The sequence below is a fragment of the Pseudopipra pipra genome, chromosome 4 (assembly GCF_036250125.1).
Source record: "Pseudopipra pipra isolate bDixPip1 chromosome 4, bDixPip1.hap1, whole genome shotgun sequence".
Taxonomy (NCBI): domain Eukaryota; kingdom Metazoa; phylum Chordata; class Aves; order Passeriformes; family Pipridae; genus Pseudopipra; species Pseudopipra pipra.
The window spans coordinates 29,429,796-29,453,973 of record NC_087552.1 but is presented as its reverse complement, the minus strand read 5'-3'; the positions used below and the strand labels follow the sequence as shown (position 1 = coordinate 29,453,973).

At 41.3% G+C, this 24,178-nt stretch overlaps 1 protein-coding gene across 1 annotated transcript in view; it reads right to left on the bottom strand.

The window, feature by feature from the left end:
* The window catches only part of LOC135413052 (transmembrane protease serine 11E-like), a 42,292-nt gene extending 23,106 nt beyond the window's left edge, over positions 1-19,186 (bottom strand). The window contains exons 1-3 of the mRNA XM_064652158.1: positions 18,992-19,186; positions 10,646-10,767; positions 9,823-9,941 (exon numbers count right to left, since the gene is read on the bottom strand). Of these exons, the coding sequence (XP_064508228.1) occupies positions 9,823-9,941; positions 10,646-10,767; positions 18,992-19,155 (405 nt within the window). The 5' untranslated portion in view covers positions 19,156-19,186. The remainder of the gene's footprint in view (positions 1-9,822; positions 9,942-10,645; positions 10,768-18,991) is intronic.
* Between the last annotated feature and the right edge of the window lie 4,992 nt (positions 19,187-24,178).

Sequence of the window (24,178 nt, the reverse complement as noted above, 5' to 3'; positions counted from 1 at the left end):
CCAGATCCCTTAAATTCACCACTGATTAAGTACATCTCATTTGTTTTCCTGGTCCTTGTCTAGCAGCAGCTCAATGGTGACAGTTTCTGCTGCTGCTGTGGGCAAGGTCTATGAGCATTCTTAACCAAGTGCCAAGTCCTGTTCCTTTCAAGTGAGCAGCATTTTCCTGACAGCTTTTATTTTAGCATTTGTCCAAACAAGATTTTCTTTAAGCTAATGTTTGCTGGCTAGTTTAGCTCAATGATGTCTGGTATTTCCTCAGTTTAATTTCATATCCTTTATCCTTTTTACTAAACTTCTCTCTGTGCACTATGATTTTCTAAGACAAACTATACTTCATTCCTGAATGCTGGCCCATCCAATATAGCAACTAATGGTGGCTAGTACCAAAGATGCAGTAAGAGCAAAAAAATCCCACGTGTACAAACCTAGCCACAGAAATTCTTCCTTTTTCCTTGCAGCCAGAAGTTGCTTTATACATTGATGAACAAGCCTTCTTTTCCTATCCTGTTTTGAATAACTCCAGATCTCACCATTATGCACTTTTTCTTGTATTGCACCATGCCTAACCCTCTGAGGCCTGTGAGTAACCTACTAAAATCTTTGTGATTTCAGAGTCACCCAATATGCCCTGCCTCCCTGGGACCCAAAAAAACCCTAAGCTCTGGAAGTAGGTCACATGACAGAGATCCCCCCTCGCTCTGGTGTAGTGTGGAGCTGACATGAGCTGGGCTTGCCCAGATGTGTAGCTGGGTCTGGAATGGACCCAGCAAGGTGAGCAGTGTCAGGCCCTTGCTTTCTCCCACCAAACGCTGCTCTGTCACTGCACTCAGGGTAACAGGTTTTATCAAAACGTTTTCTTAAATCTAGTTTGATAGAACTTTCCTCTTAAGTATTTGCTGAACCCACTGAATTACTTGCATGGGATATTCAAAAGCATTCAGTAGGTTTGGGAGCACAAATCATCTTGTTGCTCAATAGTATTGCATTTTTGCCTGCTACCAGTTCAGTCCTTCAACAGCTATCCTCATACTACATTCTTCCTCTTACTTCACTAGCTACTTAGGGTGTAAAGCCTATTATTAGTGATTTTTAAAGCTCTTTGACTGTAAATATTAATTGGAACCTGTCTCTTGCTTCAGTGACTCTCCCCAGATTACAGTGCAACCTGCTGAGACCCCCAGAGCTGCTCGTAATGTAAATCCAGTAGAAGCTCCCTTGAGAACCTGACATTTTTCCTGCCCTGATTTCAACTAAGGGGTTGAGAGAGGACATGAGGAGAAATAATGACAGGGACAGCAAAAAAAAAAGAACCTGGCAGTGTCCTAAATCAGGATATGGACATCACACTCTCCTTGGAAGCAGACATATCAATTACTACACAATAGCCCTACAGCCACAGTCCTCGCCCAGGGTGAAGAAAATGGACCTGAAGGAGAGTGAGTGTAATAGTCCATGTGCCTCCATCAAACCAGAAGATCAGAAACTTTCCTATCAGAAACCACACATTCACAAAGACAGCATGTGTCACAGCAGGCAAGAGCCGTGTGACCCCAAATATCTGCAAATGGTATCACAAACTCTTCACAGGGTTTAAGCTGACCAGGCTCCTGAAGCTGACGATTGAGTTAGCACTGCCTGAATGCACTAAAATAAGGTGTTCAGCTGGATGGTTCCTGGAGGTGTCAGCTGCAAAAGAGGAATAATTGTCCTTGTACAGTAGTTCCTAAAAAGATTGGTCTTTCAGATAAATAAATTAAGAGGACTAATACATGGCATTAATGTCAGGATTTAAAGTACCATGCTCATGCCTAGTGCAACCAATTTCAAAGGCATGTAATGACATGACTGTTTCATTATAGCCATGTGTATTAGTGACAGCTGGAATTAAGGTCACCTAAGTATTCCCATTCCTACTCCCTGCTTTCAATTATCCATAATTAGCTTCCTAAAACTTTCACATTGCTATTGAAATTTTGTCCACTTAGAGAGGGGATTTTTCCAACTTTTGGAGAGAAAATTGAATTTGGAGAGAAAACCACCTGTGCTGATATCCAGAGAAGGGCTTTGCGTTTAGTTCCCCCCCACGCCCTCCAAATAGTACACTTTTCCCAGGAAAATGACTTGTGCCCACTGGGTTTTTTTAAGTAATACTAAGAGGTAAGGAGCTGAAATACAAGAGCAAATGTCTCTTAGGAAAAGGATAGTTTTATGAAATCTAAGGAAGATCATGGTGGTGTATTCAGCTTGCAAGTGCCCAGATACCATCAACCACACCACTTCAGTACTGAATTTGGATTCTCACTTTTGAAAACATCAGGTACTAAGCAACCACTCTCTTGACTAGCCAGATTTTGATCAGCAGTTCACATCTTCAATCACTTCATTGATATAATTACCTGCAAACAATGCAGTAATTCTGGATTGTGGATATATAATTAAGATAAGGTTCTACCCTTAATCATACACACTATCGATAGCTGCCCTTTACATCATTTTGAATTCCTTTTCCAGCTCAGGTTCGCATCCATTTTCCTTGTGCACATTTTTTAGATTTTTATGACACACACTGGAACTGAATTAGAGTTACTTATGTATTGGCAGTGGGTTGGTTTATGATTTTCCTGGATTTGTATGTGCTTATTAGAACTTCTGCTTTGATGGACCAAGAAAAAAATATGAAAAAAAAGAAAAATCAGTTAGCATGCCTATTATTTGAGAAAATTATATTTCATTAATAAGTCAAAGAATCAAATAAGTTAAAGGATTGCTGAATTTAAGAGGGAGAAAAAGTTGGATATTAGTAACGTTTTTGATAACTAACCATTCATCCTGTAAATTCATGCAATTTAGGTGGAACACACCAACATTTTGAGATATTACAAGTGATGAAAAACACTAAGCTACAGCTTCATGCACTATGCTGCATCAGCTCACACCAGCATTTGAAAACGCTTCATATTTTCCTCAATATTTTTTTTGCTTCCTGTGCTACTGTGACCCATGGATACAGGAAAAACTGGAAATGAAATTTAAAGCAAGAAAACATCTCTCTTATTAAATCAATACATGTGCCAGGGGTCTTTTTCTTCTTTTAATTTCAATAGGAATTTCTGAAAAAAGCATCTCAAGTGAGTTGTGGGTGTTTTCTGTGAGTTATTTCCTCTCAGTGTACAGCACTTCACCTATCTCTTTAAGGCCACACCTGTATATATGCATACTGACAGTCAAGTGTGCCGTCAACCTCTAATTCCAGACCTAAATAAACAAGTCATCAGTTTGTCATCTTGGCCACTGATCCACTGCCATTTTTTCCCAGTTGGCTGAATTACCATGGAAAATCCTTTCTGTACTGTTTCTAGCCCCAGTCACCCATAGAGGGCACCCCGATTGTACCATGCTAGTCCAAGGACAAAGCTTCCTATTTATAAGAACCATCGCCTTAAAATTAAGTTTATAAAGCAGAAGTTGTCAAATGTGCTACATTTATTTTGGTATATTTTCTCTCAAAATGTTCCTTAAATATATTTTTTTATATAGATAAAAGATTTTTTTTCCCATTTCACAATATTGTTTGTCAGAATAAGACAAAAGGGAGACTATTATAAAAAAATCTTTAAAAATCTCTAAAAAATTTCATTTAAAAAGCTTCACTATTCTGGCTTTTGTACTATAGATGCACTTGTAAATAAAATTGCCTTTAGTGATGTACAAGAAAACCTTTCAATAAAAGTGCAGTTCTTTACACCTCATATCAATACTAAGTAAGCACTTGAGGGAGCACATACGGAGTCTAAGAATGCTTGGGTTTAAATAAGGGCTTAGGTTTTAGATTTTGGGATCCTTATCTGCAAACACTGCCAAATTTCTTTTGAAATTTATTACAACCAGGAACATTCTTACTGAGCTTGGTCTGGGTGTCACAAGACAGAAAAGTCCTTGGAAAGACCTGGCTGCTGCAGATACCATAATTTCTGTGATCTGGCCAATTTATATTAAATTTTCTTTTGTTTCAGGGGCTGAGAGGGGAAAATAAGTGTTTTTGGGGGGAATAGCACACACAGCAGATGAAGTTACATGATACTTGTAGATACTTGCACTTTTCCATTTACTGTAAAAATGAGAGTAATGTTAGACTCCCTTGAACTTCAGCATACTCCCCTTTCTTGGGGCATGTTTAGTTATCATCACTAAAATAGTCCTCAAAGTCTGGTCTCCCAGAGCAAACAGTCTTTAAAAGTGTTTCAAAAATACTGCTTTGGGGATCTACTCCAGCCCAAGGACCATAAGGCACTGATACAGAAAGGAACAGGCTTCTGTGCTTTACCTTAACACCCACGTGCAAGGTGTGACAAACACACCTCGTGCACAGTTTCAGCCAGATTTGCAGCTAGCTCTTGGCTCTGAAGGAATTTGTGTTTCACCTCTCTCTCTCTCCCAAATACACACACACTTCTGCTCCCCAGGAAAACTCGAGGCATGTCTGACTTGAAAAGGCCAAGTACCATAAAACAGCAGTCTCATCTGCTCACTCACCGCTGTTGTTGGTGTTTTCAGCTAGGCTTCGAGTTCAGCTGTGATGGAAACCCTAGTGAGGACTTTGACTGACCCTCTAGCCCTGCAGATGTGACAGTAAGTTGTTCACAACTCACATGATACAAGATATTTCCCGATATTGGAATGACTGCAAGCTTATCCCTGGTTATAAAGCAGAGAGTCTTTCTTTTACATGCATCCGGTTGAAGGCTAACTCTTCCACCACACAAGGTTATCAGATGTTAAAGCTATGCTTTCCATGGAAGCATAGATGTCTATATGGGGGTTCAGAGAGAACAAACACAAAGCAACTTAAGTACTGTGATGAGAGTAAATAAAATCCAAGTGTGCCAAAGAAACTAGGCAGATCCTTTCCTGATTACCCATAGGCACTTGAAAAATTCTTTTTTATCTCCAGAGATCTCTTCCCAGATCTCTGAAGTGGCTTTATGGATTTGGCCTTTCAATTGTCTCTCCAACTCAGTTCCCTGTCTACACAGAGGAGATATCAGTGCCCAGGGGCTAGCAAACTGTTTCTTGGTCATAACTGAATTCTGCTGAATCAGATGAGAATCTGCGCTACTGAAGATGCAGAAGACAAAGTGAGCTCCCGTTGGTCCCCACTGGTGTCTTTTGAAGTGGTAGCCAGAGGGCAGCTAAACAGAGGCATTGGATTCAGCTGACAAGCCCTCTTTGTGAACCACAAAGCAGCAGGGACAGTGCAGAGCTGCAGAGAACTGAGTACCAAATGCTGCACCTGGCAGTTCTTGGGATCCTCATCCACATTGCAGCACAAAGAACTGGAGAGGGGTGTGGGAAGGGAGCTGCATGGCACCTGCCTGCTCCTCTGTTTCTTCTCCACCTCATCTATAGTGAGAGAAGTGTGTTAGTAACCTCTAAAATCATCATCTGCCAAGGGAGAAAACTGCCTTCCTCCTCCCCAGTACAGGGACTCGGCAGTAATTGACCGAGAACAGACAGAGTCATCAGGACTGTTCTGCAGTATTTTCCTGTGGTATCACAAGTGTCTCTGCAATACTCAGTAGAGACATTATTTCTGAATTAAACCCACACTAATTCAGCTCTATCAGATAGGACAAACTTCAAGAGCTGTATTCATTAAAAACTTTCCCCGAACATCTGTACTTAAAGACGCAGAAGATTCTCTTGTCAGTTGATGTCAGTGAAGCAAGATGTCTGTTTCTAGAAGAAGTATCCTGGCACACAATGCTGAGTCCTGAGGTGCGAATTACTTGATGAATTTCTATTAATTCAGTAGAAATATTTGGATAGGCAGTATTTTCCCTGGGGAAGTATCCAGGTATCATTTTAATATAATCCTCAACCACTCTACCCAGATCCAGCCAGTTAGTTCTGTGTTGTTTTCAGACGGCTGAAGGAAAGGATAGCCCAGGTGCCTTGTGGATTATGAGACAACAGGGGAAATCCATGCCCATCCATTTAATGGCTCAAGGCACTCAAGGAGGGAAAACAAACATCTCACCTCTCCCCCAGCCACCCAACTAGCCAAGGAGGGAGCCACGCTGCACTCATACCTGAGGAACATTCACCCACCCAGCTCCAGCCTGGCTTACCATCACATGGCAGCAGGAGTAATAGGGGATAACAGACAGGGCATAATCCCAAAAGCTGGGAAGGGTAAAGTGTCTAACACAAGATTTGACAGAGACACTTAGAATAGGCAGGGAGAAGCAACCTGACGTCAGGGCTGGGAACAGCTCTGGGCAGAGAAGGAGATAGGGAAATACTCGGTGCCTGGGAAAGGAGAAGGGTTGCATAGACTGTCATTGAAGAGGAGAAAGCCCACAGATTCCAGAAGACAGTATCAGAAAGTTATTGTAGTGGCAAAAGAGACCCAACAAGTGCATTTACAAATCACTGGTGGGCAGGGTAAAGCCTGGTGTCTGATTCTATTGAGCAACCAGAAATGCACTAATGGGGTCACATGCTGTGACTGCTTGGTATCCACCTCTCTCTCACAGCTAGAAACTTGCCAGCCTTCAGCTGAGACAATTCCCATTGAGATGGGCTTGATGTTGTACTCATTTCAAGCTCTCCTGAATGCACATCTTTTCTTGGGATCAAAGATGACTTTCCACACTGGACACAATGCCCCTTCACCCTTCTTCCTGCACATAGGGCAGTTACTGCAGCTGCCCAGAGTAGGCAATTGGGATCATTCCAGTCACCCAGGTCTGTCTGGCTGTCTCAACTCTCTCCAGACTTTGGCATGCCAGAGAGGCTGAAGAAGTAAAGCTTGAAGCAGGGCCTTGAAAATCTCCCCACAGGATGTTCTTCACAAGAGAGTAGTTAGGGTGTCCAAGGCATTCTTGGAAAATCCAAATGAATTAATAGATTTTGTGGGAAAAGAAAAAAAATTCAAGTCTGATGCAGGAGGTGGAGAAAACTAGTGGTGAAAGTTGTGCAGATCAGCCACACAATAAGTGAGCCCATATAAAATAGCGGCTCTTTGGCAAAAGAATCATAAGGCTATGACTGTGCCTTTTTTATCCAGTGTAAGAGGGGACAGTCTGGCACAGTGCACTTTAGCTTGGCAAGGGAAGAAGGACTTGTCCAATTAGAAAAACAAGGAGGCTCTGGTGCGCTGGAATATCTCTTTCCCAGTGGCATTCAGTCAGGTCTGCTTTTTCAGGAGAGAACAAAGGGAACTCTCACAGCCACTTGCAGGAAGCCACTCAAGGAGCAAAGACCTTTCATCATCTGTTCCTCAGTCCCCCCAGCTCCACCCCAGAAGACATTTTCCAGACTTTCCAGTCAGCCCTGAGATGTTGACTGGTGCACCAGCTTCATCAGCTCTCTGGCATGATCTGGCTGCATTCCCTCCCACCTTCAATGAGATAAGAGTCAGGAATGTTGTTCACACAATGGGTGTTACTATTCAAATCTGGAAACCAAAGCAAACACCAAGACCTTTCCTGCCAATCCCAAGGAAGGCATTGTAGACTTCCCTATGGAAGCAAACACATTTTTCCTGGTGAAACATCAACTCTGAAAAGAGCTCCTTTCAGGGTTGTTCTGGAGAAAAATGAAGGAGGCTGCGTCAGGGAAGGGATCAGAGAAGGCAGCACTTGTCAGGGAGTTGCACTAACTCAGGTAATTTGAATGCTTCTGATTATCAGAGATGATTCACTTCTGTTCACTTTGCACCAAGTGTTGAGAAAGGCATTGCATTTATCTTCATTGACTCACTGTTTCACAACATGAGCTAAAGGTATCCTTAATGCTATGACAATGGGAAGGCTTGGTCATCCATATCCTGACACTAGCCAGGGAAGGACTGCAAAGGATTTCAGTAAATCCAGACAAATCAGAAAATGTGATAAAGAACTCAATTATCTCCTCCTCTATTAAAGAGATGGTGTGAAAATCTGCAAAATAAAAATGTGGATGTTCTGAGACAAGAAATCAAGAGGATATGTGCCTGTCTGGAGAGATTGCTTTGATTTTAATCACCACAAGGTGAGTTTTTCTGTTATAAAATCAGACTTACAAGAAACATATTGTTTCTTTACTGTACGGAGTTGCTTTCAGTAAGCTTATGGACAATTGTCAATCTCACAAATCCTTGTTAGATGGAACATCTGGAGCTAAAACCACAAAAAGTCAAAGATTATGCCAGGGACCATTTATATAAGCTGACCTAAAATTAGAGCGAAGAGTTCATAAAATTTAAAAGAGGAAGGTAGAATTTAATGGCTGAATTAAAGACAACTCTTAAGAAAATCACAGGAATGAAGGAAAGGCAACACAGTTCTTCGTATGTTTGTTATGGTGTTACTTATCAGGTACAATCAACATGCTCTGAAATAATGGTTCTCACTGCTCAACCAGCATTGGTATTTACTGTTACTACCATCAGAACTGCTCAACACCCAGAGAGGAGACGGGGTTTCTAAAGCATTGGCTTCCATTCAAGCATCTAAATTGATAGCCATGTTCAGAGGAAATCTGACTGCATTGGGGACTGTCTGAAAGAACCTTTTAGCTAAAATGTTTCTTTGTCAAAGTAGCCACATGTTTTAAAAAATGATGAGGGAATGGAATGGGAGAAAGGGATACACTGTACTCGATGAAGCATTATTCCTTAGACTTCTTCCCAGTCCTTGCCTTCCTTCCACCTCAGCAAGACACAATGTCTTCTTGGTCAGGGGGAACATTCTCTCTACAAGGTCCTATATCACAAGGTTAAAAACCTGCAATTATTAGGTAATAGTTGTAAAGCAGTAGCACCTAGGTGAACACAGCTTGTGTAAGACTCTATACATGCAGATATGCACCAGAAGCTCATCTTAGGAAATATGGTATGGTCCCCAGTGGGCAAAGAGGGCAGAAAGAAAACAAACGCACACAGATAAGAGGATAACTAAGATCTCTGAGGCCCTCAACAGTGGATCTGTGAAGAGATGCTAGCACTGCCAGATCCCTACACAGCACCCTACTTTTGCAGAGCAATGAACACCGCAGCTCACAGTTTGTTGTGGACAAGTGATATGGCCCTAAATTAAATGATAGTGGGGAGCAAAGCATCGATTGTCCTATGAACTGGCCACCTGTGCATGGTTGCCAAACGGGAGGTAAGAGATATGCATCAGATTCTGATGAGTGAAACACAAAAAGATACAAGCACAATCACGTGCTTATTGTTGTATAGAGATGAACTCTGTAATTAGCATTTGTGGGGTAGTGTCTCAAAGAGAAAACAAGAAAGGAAATTGCAATGTGTCTATTTATTTCCATAGCTACTCTATGACTGAGAGCCACTCAGCAGCCTCTGCTATTTGTGGGAGGGTTTCCCAACAAAACATACCAAAGGCGCAGGAAAAGGGCTTGTGTGTTGTTTTCTCAACATACAGTCACAGCCCAACAGGTATAGTTCCCCACCCTGTAAAGGAGAGGGTGTAAAAGAATGCTGTCCTTAGAGACAATGGGACATAAATCACAAAGCCAGGCTCAGGGCAGCAAAAGAGAACACACACAACTGATCAGTGATATAGGAGGAAGACGACATTATTGTCAATATCTACTTCACCACTGCAGGGATAGAGAGAGGTGACACACTAGAACACACAGAGGGGGAAGTGCCTGGTCTACCAGGTGTGATCACAACTCTCATGCTATCCATTCTGCTCACCATGGGGGCCGAGGGTACACCAGACACCTGTGGTCAAGAATGTGCTGTTCACATTAATGACTGTTGTACTATCATACAGTCCTTCATGGAAAGGCACAACGGTCCAAACTTACCAGTCTCTCAACCCTCTCGCTCAGGTCTCTAAACCTTCCTGAGGACTGCCTGGAAAATTCATTATTGTACCGGATGTTGGTGAGTTTTACATTGGCACTGTAATAGAACAGCTTCTGATCTGTAAGGGAAAGAAGAGGAATAGGCAGTACTCGAAGCACCAAGATGAATGAACTTTAGAAAAACACCTGGGGCTGACTGATATCCAGACATCTAGGAAGTGGATGAGCCTTCATGTATATCCAACCCATTCAAATACAGCTTCCAAAAGCTAGGAGCCCAGTAGCAAGCACTCAATTGAGTTAGGTGATCAAACCCCAGTTTCCCCAACAGTTACACTTGTGGCCAACCGACAGCACTTCGGGGCTCACATGGGATCACAAGCTTCATCTTCCTGCTCAGTTACCTTTCTTCCTGGCCTGCCAACTCAACACCAAGCCCTGGCAGGCAGCTGCTAGTGATTGGGAACAGGGAACAGCAAAACACCACAGACAGACATGCAGAAGGCTCTGTTTGTCACTCATGTAAGGGAGACCAGAAGACTTATGTGTTGACTTAATCACAGAAGTAGATCATGAAAAAAATGTGAAACAAGTGAAAGCAAGTGAAAGCCAACAGAAACCACAGCCCTAAACCACCCTGCTCAGCAGGAAATGTTCCTAAGAGATCTGCAAAGATGCTAAATGAGGAAGGAAAGAGAGGTCTGGAGAAACCAGTGTTTTTTCCCCAAGTGAGCTTTAGACAGACTGGTGAAAACTCCCAGCACAACAGGCACAAAGAAAATGCACTAAGCATAGGAACAGTGATATATTATGTAAAACTTACCATATGCCAGAAAATAAACTAGGAGACCAATGGTGATAGCTGCTGCCACTGCTGTTCCAATAACAATTAGAGCAATTTTCCGGGGCTCAAGATGTCTTATTTTAATAGCTGACTGATGAATTCTGTGGAAAATTAGGAAAAACAAAGGGAGAAATTAGTAAGATATTCTTTTCTATTTAATAACACACCCACCCGCAAAAAAAAAAAGAAAAAAGAAGGTAAAGTTTTCTCCCTTGATGAGTCCACATGATTCTTCCTAGCAATATTAATTGACTTCTCACCCTTCAACAGCCTTGAAAATGAAACCGTGACTCAAGACTATTTTGAAACAGATGTTGGGATGTGCTAGGAGTCAAAGAACACAGAGAGGTTTGAGGGTTTGGTTTTTTTATTATTAGGGCTAAATTAAATAGGAGCCCCGCTAAGATTCTTATGTGACTCCCAACTATATATCTGCAAGAATAAAACTTAATTTTCAGCTAGGTGAACTTTCATACAGCAATTGGTAAAAAGCACCCTCTGATTTGTTGAGTACATATCTATACATTATTCAAGCTGCTCGACCCATTTCAGCCTTCAAAGCAGAGCTGGACAAAAAAGAGAAACAGATTTCAGAGGGCCAGCCTTTGCTTCCTGTTTTGCTTAGATTGAATCTAAAAGCAAGAAGAAAGCACTGCTTCAAGCAGTATTTGCTGAAGTGATAGAATGACAGGGAAGGGCAAGGACATGTGAGCAGACACAGATAGGAAACCTCACCAGATACTTCTCTCTGCTGTGCTCTTAATTACAGGTGCTAATCCAAATTAACTCAAGGAAAGTCAATGAACAGTCAGTACTATAGTTAAACAAAAACTACCTGAAAAAAGTTGGTTACAGCAAATTCTGCCTTTGTCTATAAACTCAAAGACACCTGAAGATCTTTAAAGCCATTTTTCTACTTTATTACAAAAAACACAGAAGAGGAAGCAACAATTTTTGGCAAAGAGTTCTTAATTGTAGAGTCAGATACCTCACTCATGCAGACATACCCACCTTCAGGTTAAGGTATAGCCTACCATAGGAAAACAGGCTGCAGGCATCCTCTTCTGAGGCTGCAAGACACCTCAGTGAGTTCCCACATACAAAGTATACATAGCTCACTCCCAGAACATACATCTCATGAGCCATAAGTTTAAATGCATTAAAATAAGTTGAAATAATTGCAAGCAATCACTGCAGTTATTTGCAGTGCAGGAGAAAGACAGCAAGCACAGTGTGCACGGTACATAAATACCGAAGCGGGTCCTGATATTTCATTCTAATTCTATTGCAATGCCTTACAATTACAGCCTTATTACTGTGACCTGGAAAACAACTGACTTAGGCCAAATATCATGATATTTGATTGAATGAGAATGGGAATAATAATTTGTCACTCAGATCTGTTGAGACTTGTCCTGCTTCTCCTATCTAGTGTTTCCTTCCCTCCTGCTACCCTGTAAAACACCTAGTAACCTCTCATTGAGTTTGATTCAAAATGCATCTGTGAATCCATAAAAAAAAAAAAAAAAGGCAAATTAAATAGTCTTGTTAAGAGTCCAGAGAAGAGCAGCTCCAAAATTATTTCTCAGACTACTGTATGGAAGTTGCCTTAGAACTTTAACTGGAGAAATTAAAAATAAGCAAGTATAAGTAGTCAGGACTTGTTAATAAGAATATTTCTAAGTAGTAGCTTTTAGGTGAAACCATAAAGTCCGTGGTGAATTCAACTTTAGTTTTTCATGTAAGTTTGTTTTTTACGGTTTGTTGGGTTTTTTTCCCCACCACTACAGCTAATAGTCTTTTGCATGGCTTATATGCTTTGCAAATGTGTCTACTATGTTTGAAGTGAGACAAAGTTACAGAAAAGCCAACAAAACAACCAAAAAAATTGCATTTAACTTAAGACAACCTACTCTTGTATTCTTGTAGATACTGTCATTTAAAAGGTAGTTGTCTTGATTAAGCTGCACGGAAGGAAAACATTCAGAAGGTCTTTCAGCTATAATGATCCTGGCATAGCCCCAAACCAAAATGTTGGGTTGGAGAAGCCCATTTGAAAGGCTGAATGCCACCTCTACACCGCACTAGGTGAACCTGAAGAAATTACTGCCTATCCTATCAGCGAAACAGCGGTTTCAGACCAAAGTAACGTGACTGGGACACAGTTAAATAGAGCACTATAAATTTGAAACCTTTTCAGCATTTTTTTTTACATACTGTAACATTTTTTTATAACTCTTCTTCTTTATTTCTTCTTTCAAGTTCTGTGTTATCATTTGTCAAAGACAAACCCCAGTCCATAATGGTTACTCACGAGTGTAATTTTACTCACACATGTGACTTTCACTTAATTCATGAAACCTGTTTGAGAGCATCATTTCAAAGAGGTGCAGAGGGGTCTCAGCACCAGCTTCTAATCTGAATTTCCTCAAACAGGAAGCTGTTTGATAAATACATCTTAGAAAGTCACTTAATGGAGAGGGGGCATTACTGTTGGGAACTTGGATGTCTTTTTTCTTTTTGTTTTGTCTGAATAAACTTTCTCCCTTCCTTTTACACATAAGCATGAAACACCTGTTAAATTTTATTCTTCGCTCCTAATTTCTTTTGAAAACAAAAATTGATTTTAGAAACAAAAGGTATTTTTGAGCAAAATATCCTTGATTAGGCTGTACCATCTGGATGCTTCCCCATTTGAATAGACATTCTGCAGACCAGGAGGATTTCAAATCCAGGTTTTCAAAGATATCCGTGAGACAAACCTGTAAAGATCATTGAACTGATACTTTTCCATTCCCATTAACTTTGAGCTTTATTGCTGCTTTGCTGTATCTCCTGAGGTTCATTCCTCAAATATTAATTATTGTATCTGACAACATGTCCCACTGAGTAAAACTGAACAGTACTTGCAGGGGTTCAATACACACAAGAGAAGCAACCATGCCAGAACTGAAACAGCTTCAATCCATGTGATGATGTGTCAGGGCTTGAACACTCTGCAGAGAGCTGATAAAGTTCAACAGTGGGAATTTATTTTCTCAGATCAAGAGTCTAACAGTCCTTTTTAACTCCTTTGGAACTGTCTGCCTCCAAGAGAGGGAATAGGGAGCGTAGCCTAGAAATGCACAGTAGGATTAAAAACACACCATTTGGGGAGATCACTGAAGTCCTCCAGAGCAGAAATGGAAATGAAAATTTTAAGCCTGAACCAAATACCTGAAGCTGAAAGCTTTCCACTGACTTCAGAGGGTTTTCTGACAGGGCTTTTCTGCCTGCAGCTTAAGTGGTCCTTCCCTCTTCCCTAGAAACTCTGCTCTTTCCCAGACAACCATGCCCATGCAGTAATCTTAAACACATTGCAATCACAGACTGGGTTTCATCTCTTGGCAGAAGACTGCCAAGTCCCAAACTAAGATTTGTCCTATGAGGAAGAGGAGTGAAATATTTGCTGACAGAGAGAAACAACAAAAAATGATATAAAATTGCTCACATTGCCATGACAATTTTACTTGTTTGTCCTCTCCTTGTTTTCTAATAATTCCAAACACTGTCTTGGTTTTCCAACTGACTCATTTTCCTGGAAATACCCGCTGAGACCTTTCCTGAACAGTAGTAGGTAATCTGGAGCCCTGCATTCCGTACTTGTGTTCCTTCCCATCACACATAGAGAAGACCTCCAGGAACATTATCCTCAACAAGGAGCTCACACCAACAAACACAGAGCCAGAGAGATCCCTCCTGTTATGCATTTTACAAGACAGACATAAGAAGGACACAGTTAATAATGTCTGTCAACGTTTTGTAACAGAGGAGTATCAGGAGAAAAAATCAGTGTCAAAGAAAAATTAAAAATTAAGAGTACCATTCAGTAAACAAATAATAAACACTTCATTAAATAAATCATGCGTGCACTTGCCTCACTCCAGCCTGAAACTGTTTGTTTACAAAAGAAGTTAGCGTCTTTTACCTACTGGAATTTATATTCACTTCTTGCAAAGAAGCAGAATTACAACTGCCTTCTATGAGTCAAAATGTCTGCTTCAGAGGAAAAACCTCAAAAGTCTTCCTCACTGGGGCTGAAAGCACACTTGGACACCTGTGGAACCCTCCATTACCTGCAGTGAGCTTCATATCAGAGACCATGTCTAGCTAAGTCAGCATGAACCAGGAAAGACAGCACAGGCTCTGCTTTGGCATACACGCACTGACAGTGTCTGCTCAAGAAAGGTGCTGACAGGACAGACAGCTGAAAAGCCAAGCCCAAAACAGTCACCTAGAGATGATCTCTTGTGGGCTATTATATGTCCTTTGTTTTTAGTCGCATAAGAGAGGCATACTTAGATTGACAAATTTTCTCCACTGTTTTAGAATACGTGTAGCACCTCTCTCTTAAGGTGTTTTGAGGAAAAAAACATTTATAAAAACCACTATCAGCCTTAGCAGTAATTGTAATATACGAATACACAAATAATAGGATAGTAATGTGTTTTAATTTGTTTACTTAAATATGTTTACCGGTATATGAAAACTATACTGAACATCACTACGAAGGAGTTCTGCAAGTCTGATACAACAGACCAGCCTTCTGTGATCATCACAGTTTGTGACAGCTTATGTCTACTCATAATATGACCCAAAGTATCCAACTTCCCCTGTGGTTTAGAAGCTTATATTTCTGGACAATAATACATTTTCCTGTGTTTTATACTTTATGTCCTAATTTCAACTGGGATACAGCTAATTTTCTTCATGGTAGCTGGTGCAGTGCTGTGTTTTAGGCTTAATGTGAGAATAATGTTGATAACACACTGATGATTTAGTTGTTGCTCAGTAGTGCTTATTGTAAGTCAAGGACTTTTCAGTTTCCCATGCTCTGGCAATGAGCAGGGGCAAAAGGAACTGAGAGGGAGCATGACCAGGACAGTTGACCTGAACTGGCCAAAGGAATATTCCATACCATAGAGCATCATGCTCAGTACTGTTTTTTCCCTGAATCTCCTTCCCATCCCACTGGGATGGGGGCTGGTGTGTGGAGGGGTGTGAGTGGCTGCATGTTACTTAATTTCTGGTTGGGGTTAAACCAGGATATATAATAAACAATTACTAGGCTGGGTAGATAAACAGTGAGATGCTGTAATCTAGCAACATATTTCCACAAATTTCTTCATGAGAAAAATGCTGCTGAAATTAGAGAAAGATCCTTAGACAAGTGGTTCAGCTGATACTGAAACCCCAGGAAATTGTCCAGCGGCAGAGAAATTGGAAAATTTCCATGTTCAGTTCTGTGTAAAATCTGTCCCCCTGTCATCACCAAGTTTGTCCACAGACCACATGAAGCTTTCAGATTGTCTTATATCAGAAGCATGTCAAACTAAGCCATCCCAAGCTTTGTGTTAGTTTGGCTTTATTTAAAATGGAGATCTGTATGTAATCAGAAACACAAACACGGAAGGAGTATGTGGTGGAAGCAGAATGCCTTGATTTTAAAATCTTATGCTGACCCAAAATGCTCAATCATAAAACCGCCTGTGAAAAAAATCAATAAATGAAACACTTCTGAAACATCATCTAAGAGGAATAGCAGGTGCCAGAAAAGGGCATCTTACACTGGGGCTTGCTCAGTGAATGAACATGACTAGATTTTAAGGCTTAGGAGAAGATCTTGTCTCATTCTAGTTTTCCTGTCTAAAATGGCCAGAAACTGAGCGCATGTGGCAACAAAACACAAATGGAAGCAATTCTCTATGAGTCAAATCAGGTGTGGAGTGTACCAGAATCAAAAGTATTTCCCTAGGGTTTTCTAAACTCAGGATGTACTCTGGGACAAACTGACAGAATAAGTTTTTGTTTGGCACCAGGCAGGAACCACATCTGCCTCCTACAATAATCAAAGTTAACTCCCATTAATGCCAATGGCGCATGAGTGTTCTTGCACCAGGGCTGGTATCTATTTCCTGCTACACCTCAACAGTCTGTAATTTGCATTCATATTGCCCACCTACTGCATGACAAATTGGTGTGAGTGGCACTGCATTTCCACATGCATATTCACTTTTAGACTACCATATACAACGCCAGCTACTCTCTACCTCACCCTGTCAGGGCACAAGATCTTCACAAGGAAGTTACGGATAGGACATTGCACTTGCGTTCCAGACTGCAGGACACAGCACAACAGAGGGACAAGACGAGCAAGGCTGTCTACTCCGCCTAGTTTTCCTTAGCAGCTTTGCTTCCTGAAGGATTTTAGGGAGCACACATTCCAACTTAGCTTGAAATGTTCTGAAAAGAGGCATCTTGGAACTGGATAAATCTAATACTGAAACACCCCTCTTATATAGGACTAAGGCAGAGGACAATGAGCTCAAACAGCAAAGCTTACAGCTCCACACTCAGATCCACATCCCTGCACAGCAAAGAACTCTGGGCATCTAACAGACTACAAAGGGGCTTTGATTAAGACCAGGCGGTTTCCACCCCTTCCCAAACATGAAAATATTTAACTATCCAACACAGATTTTTCATTAATGTACTTTAGATTTTATAATAATTTAAACAACCATTTAAACAATTAAATCTTTCCTAAGTAGGAGGTAAAGAAACTGTACTCAGATGTTTAACTACCCTCTAGCACACTGTTATTAAAATTATTTACACCACTGTATACATCAACAAGACCTGGCAACTAGGTTTACCTCTAACTAGAAAACAACATAGCTTTTCAATTCTGTTAGGTAGAGAACTCTCACTTAGTTTTCCCTCTTTATTTAACACACACAAACTGGTATTCACAACTGGTTTTCCCTCTTTATTTAACACACACAAACTGGTATTCACAACTGATGGGGATTTCTTCGTCACCTGGCAGTAAGAGTGGCATAACTTTTAATTTGTGGATATTAAACAGGGCAGGGGATCTTGGGGTACTGAGCAGGGTACCACTAGGGAACACAGAACAAAAAGTTGAAATCCATCTTCTCTTGGCAAAGACAACATCGTATTGACTAAAATTATATTGTTCCCACAAAATGAGAAAAAACACCGAAGTGTGCATCAATAATAATTTTTGTCCATCCAGAAACAATGTTTCTGTTTCAGCATGCCCAGAAATTATTTAGAAAATCCAATTTTTAAAAATACTGAGGATGGAAAAAATAAGTAGTACCTTGCAATCATCCGCAGGCATTTGCCCAAAGCAATGCCAGAGAGGAGAGTAATATTTTAATTTTTAACAATCCACACAAAAATTCAGCCATCCAGCCAAATAATTAGGATGTTAAAAAAATATTTCAGATTCTTTGGGATTTTGTTTCTGAGGTCAAACTTCTAAGCTTCATCAACTTCTGAGGCAACAACAAGAAAAAAACTCATGGGAGACTGAGTATCCCCCATTGCCATGTGAATCCAGAACCCAGTGTGTTGAACAGAAATAAATTCCAAGAGATTTGCTGTACACTTGTGACACAATCTCTGCTCTGACCCAACAGAGCATAGTAGAGTGTTGCAGCTGGAAGACTTATTTTTGTAAAAATACTCTGAACTTTTCAGCACTGCCTTAATTATTTTTACAGTAAAACAAAACTAAGGGTGTCCAGCATCTCTGACTGCACAAAATACTTTCAGAACACCTCGTAATTCATTACTCCTGAGAAATATGGATTCTTCCTTATAAAATACAAGGGCCAAAACCAGAATGATCAACCCCTATAGTGTTCCCCTCATGTGGTTGTGCTGCCATCACAGAATTGACTGGGATTTTTTGCAGGATTTGGTGGAAATGTTATTGCAACTAGACCTGATCAAAACCCATAGTTTCCAAAAATCATGTTACTGCATTTGATTTTGACACAGAAGAGTTTCCTGGATTCTGCACTGCTGCAATAAAAGCCTGCTGGAGGCAGGATGAGATGGTCACAGGGAGGAAAGGTGAACGTCAACCTGAGCCATCACATCATCTTTCTAAATGGACAGCAAATGGTTGTGCTCCTGGTCATGGTAGAGAAGGATTTCCCTTGGCATTTCTCACTCCAGCCACATGTTACTCTTTTCATCCAGTCCACAATCTCCAAAACCTCCCATTCAGCCTGCAGTTTACTGTTTAGCTTTCCCTCTAATGCCCCTTTTCAGACAGATCCCTGATGTACCCTAGGTCTAAGAGGAAGAAAGAGGCAGCGATAGAGCAATGAGCTCCAAAATCAGGCAAGAGAACAAACAGATTTCTCTTCTGTATATCTATCCTAAAGCTTTCCCATAGACCATAGGTGGTATCCTTTACCACCATTACACCTTCAAGTTAGACTAGCTGAGCTAAAACATGCCACCTACTTTTGAAGGTCCCATGGTAGGTCCCGGTAGGTCTGGTAGCCTTTCTGACCGCCAACGAAGACTTTGCTAAAGTCTGGTCTGCGCAGCGAATGGTGCTGGAAAATGCAGGAGTCGCATTGACTGGTGTGACGGGAAGGGAAAGGTGTTGAATGAAGATCCTTCATTGAGGCACAGCTGGCGCAACACCCAGCACCCTGTGGGTTATTGCAAAATGAGGGAACGAACTTCAGAATAAAAACAAACAGAGGTAAGCATGGAGTTGATAAGGAGACTGCAGCCTTCAGATCAGCTCTGCATCAAAGAGCTCCCCAGGCAGGCAGAGATGGAGTGAGCAGATAAACCGGCCCAAGCAAGAAGACTTGTTCTTCACTACAGTGGAACAGGAAGTGCGTGAGATCTCCCTTTTCCAGCACTCCCTTTCTGTCCAACTTTCTGTCTCCTGAGCAGCAGCACCTTCTACCATACACTCGCTGTAAAACCCACAGGGGAGAGGCACCACACTGACCGCAACGCTAAGTCACTTCTCTTCTGAGATAGCCAACACAAAAACAAATATGGATGTAAATGGCTTGGTCAGCCAAGCCTGATCTACCTTGGTGCTCACTCATCCACAGCTGTTCTGGACTCCCTTGGCATCAGGGACAAGACAACTATAAGTATCCAGCCTCCTAATTACATGTTAGTCATTTAATGGTTGGCATAACCCCGCCTGTGGAAAATGCTTACTCTGTGAAAAGGGCCACCAATCTCCTTGGAATTCCCTTCTCCAAGCACAAATGTGTTTCTTCAGAGCCAGCTGGAAAGGGAAAAAGTAGAGATTCACTAGTGAGAAAACCTGCACTTGCATCTAAAATCCCAAACCGGAAAGTAAAATTACCAGAAACCAAACCTCTGGTTTCTGGTTTTTGATGCACTTGCATTTGTGCCCAAAAGTTTGAAGCATTTGATTTTCCAAAGAAATCTCAAGGTTTCAGTCATTTTTATGGAAACACTTACTATCTTCCGGAAACAAGCTCATATAAAGGGAGAGAATAATTGAAAAAAAAAAGGCAAGAGGAAAAGTTTACCTGATCATACCAAGTCCTTTTCCATCTTTCCCAAAAGATGCCCATTCACAGGCATTTCAATGCCATTTTATAAGCACTTGGGCAGATCATTTTGAGGACAATGAGAAAAGTTGATCACTGCTGCAGAGCATCTGCTATTTCTCTAACCTTGATTTCTTGCTTTGCTTTGATCAAATTAATTGGATTTTTTGGCTTCTCCTCACTCCCTGTAGAAAGGGCATTGTTGCAGTTACCTACCTCACTTGGGGCTTTACTGACTGAATACACACGTACCTGTCAAGTACCAATATTCTCCCTGGGCCTACCCCCCGCCCTGTTATTTTCTTTTTCAAAATTAGTAAAACTCAAAAAGATTGTGCACAAAGGATTCCCTTCTCCACCCAGAAACACACATACCCCCAAAGGAACTCCAGCACTTAATGGAGTGTTGGAGATTGATTGCAAACCACTTCAATGCAGGAGTCAAGAAAATACCTTAGAAATCTTCGGAGTTTTTTTCTTTTTTACACTGGGAAACACTGGAAAAAGATGGCCCTTGAAGCATTTACCCCGTGAGATGCAGAGAATTGTTCCTGGTGTGTGCAGAAGTTCAATGGCCAACTCTAACCACCTGGGTCACCCAAAAAATACAGGAGAAGTAGGTTTGGTTTTAACAAACATCTAGATTTTGAGACAACAGTTACTTGAAATCTTGAGCCTTGAACAAGAATGAAAAGCATTCATTAGAATTGCAAAGGGTCTCAGGAAGAAGTGCTAGAGGAAAGGTCTTGGATAACAGAATGAACTGAATGAACTTCTGGTAACTTTCAGAACACACTAGCACAGACCTTCCTGTTACTACTCTAGGATATGAATAACTAAGGTATTACAAAGAAATTATTCCATTTTCTTACAATCAAGAATTTTTTGCAATCTGCCTAATAAAACTTTAAGTAGGTTGCTTTTGTTTTCAAATTAATTAACCAGTAAAATGAGCTGTCCTGCCAAACAGTGTGAAACAAGGAAATACTCTTGCCTGGGTCAGTGTTTTGCATCAGAATGCAAAATCAATTTACACATACATGTCCCCCAGGAACAATGGTACAGACAGGCCAAGAAAAGACAATAATTAAGGAATAATTTTCCTAACAATAAATTATCAAGTTGCAAAGTGCGTGGTATTAGGGTGTTATTCAGTAAGCTAGGTAATTACTAATCTTTTTGGTTAATACTAGGGAAGCAGGACGGAAACTAGCTATCAAAGTGTAGGGTGGAAATCTGAGAATGTGGGTGCACAGGATTTTGTGAATGAAAGTGTAAAAAGATGTAATGACCATTCTCTCAGTTTAACCCTGCAAAGTCAGCCCAGCCGGTCAGACAGACTGCTTGCCTAAGAATGGTAATAATAGACTTCCTTGGTTTATGTTTACATACTTACACAGGCTCACAGGCTGTAAAGACAAAGAATACCTTTAGAAAAGACCATTGGCCAGTCCTGTAGCAATAACATCTTCGGAATTTACAAGCAAAGATGTTTTACATAATTGTCTACCAGTTACTCAACCCAGGCCAAAAATTTTAAACCAAAGACAACGGTCAGTTGCTACTTTTACACTGAGAAGTGATTGTTCTTGCCAGTGATATTTTACAGAACTGACAGAAGTGCTGTTAAACAGCATGGCCTTAAACAACCTGAAATAATTAGAGCTGCTCTGAGCAGGGGTTTTGACAAGGTGACCTCTGTACATCCCTTCCAATCTAAATTACTTTGTGATTCTGTGAGCATCTGATAAGACGAAACTGGTACACTGCAATGAAATCCTTCCCTGGTCCACTCATTTTTCCATCAGCACACCTTGACAGCCCAGTTACGGCTTCAGGCCTCCCTCTCTTGAAAAACACAAACATGTCTTGCATTTGGCCTTCAAAATTCAGGGGAAGATCTGAATGAGCTACATTTCTTCATACTTTTTAACTTCAGCTGTGGAAATCCTGCACAACTTTACTGTTTTGACAGAAAAAGTTCACCAGTTTATTATCGCATGTTTTCCTTTACTACATGAAATGCCTGGCAAGGCTCTTAATAACTGATGGCAGTTAATAACTGATAAGTAGAAAAACAAAACCAGAATATCCACTAAAAGGATAGAATGATTCTCTAGAGCCAACGTAAGGGCTGGGAGAGAAGCCAAGTCCTTAACTTGAGCCTTGAAAACTTACTTGGGGCCAGATTTTATTACGTGCCCATCAGCTTTGAGATACTGAACACATGGAGGCTCTCAGATGCTATAGAAATGGCCTCAAGCTCTGAAGTATGCTGGATCCTGTCCTGGTTGCTTTCCAAATAATTCCTCTTTCCAGCCCTTGTAACAGAAACTGCTACACCCGTCTGAGTTGCAGCCAGGGATGCCAGCCCAAAATACCAGCAACACCCTTAGACAGTAGAAGTTCCCCACTGCCAGAGTCATTAAAAAAGAATTCATAGCCTGTCACCCCATTTGAGGCAAAAAGGTGGCACATGTGTGCCTGTCCCCTGGAGCTGCCCAGCCAGAGCTGCTGCTTGGTACAGTGAAACAGGACACCCTGCATTTTCTTCTATCAGGGTAACTAACCAGTCTCTACATCCACTGCATGAATCCTCTGCTCCCTGTGAAGGCACACAGCATCTCCAAAGAGACAGTGTCTGAGGTACTTAGACTAGGCTACAAAGAACAAGGCCCATGAAAATAAAAATAAATCCTTTACAGGCACAGATCAAATTAAACAAAAGAAGAGCAGCATTGTTTCCCACATCCGAAGTGCAAGAGGGACTGACTGGGAGTACTTAGATCTCTGTGTATAGCAGCATACACAAAACAAGGCTTTTCTTACGTCTCTACATCCGCAGAAGATAGGTAGCTTGGATTTTATTTCATATTATTTGTTAGCAGCTAAGTTGCCTGGTGGAAGCCAAGTGGAGTCTGGCTCTTTGAGATACTTTCTGCCAGAGTTATTACCTGTTCTAGTTTACTCTGCAGCAGCATACAAAATCCTACATGTGATCCAGTGGTCTCATGATTTATCATGCACTGCATTAGCCTTCAAGACTTCATAGACTAAATTAGACATAGGAAAATCATGTTCAAGACCTCCATCCTGCAGCTGTTTTGACTCTGGCTGTCCTTTCAGACACAGTTCAGGAGATTAGTCACTGAAAAATGCAGCATGCATCAGGCAGGACTGCACAGTACCAAATGAGGGTCCCGCTTGGTTTGCTGCTTCTCTGTGAGACCTTCTAGCTGAGCTCACTCTCAGGTAACCTATTTTCTACCTAGGTGGCACAGAATGGATTGTTTTCCCTTCCATGCCCTACAGGGCCAGGCAAGTTTGGGATAACAGCGCTGGATATGGCACCTAAGGGTCAAGCATGAAGATGACCTGGTGTCATCTTCTTTGGGTTCTTTGGGTTGTCTCCTCTAGCTCAGTGTATGGTACAGTTTGTACCAAGATTCCCAACCTGACAGGAAAGGAACAAGAAAAAATCTGATCAGTGTCTTCAATCCACAAGAATCATCAGGAATTGTCAAAATGGGAGATCAAAGCAAGAAGCAGCCACATGCCACTGCAAACCTTCCATCCTATCAAATTCTCAAATTTACTGCTGCTCTTTGCTATCTTGTTTTCAAGAAGGTTGACGAGCTCAGAAAACAGACCCATGATACCAACAATACCTCACAGTTTACCTATCCAGTCTACTTTTCCACAGGACAAAGCTCTGGCTTTTGTATTGCGGGTAAGCAGACGAAACCTGCTCAGCCCCTTGCTCTCACAGCCATAGCCCACTGTACTTAACATACTTAAAGGAGAGCATCTGATGCCAGCTTTCTGATGGGAGAAAAGGCTGAAACTCACCCCGTGCTGCAGATGCCTATACTTAAAACTGAAAGGCTGTAGCCCCCCCAGACTTTGCAAGAATATTATATGGCATCTCTGCGTCGTCCAAGGCAGCAGGACACACTGTCTTGTCCTCCTGCTCCTCTCTACTTAGCTGAGAGAGCACCACGAGCAGCCAAGAGCTTAAGGCTCTTGTACAATACGATTCACCCTCTAGTGGATGACATGGGACCTATTTACCTTCACATAAATTTGGATAACCTCTGCC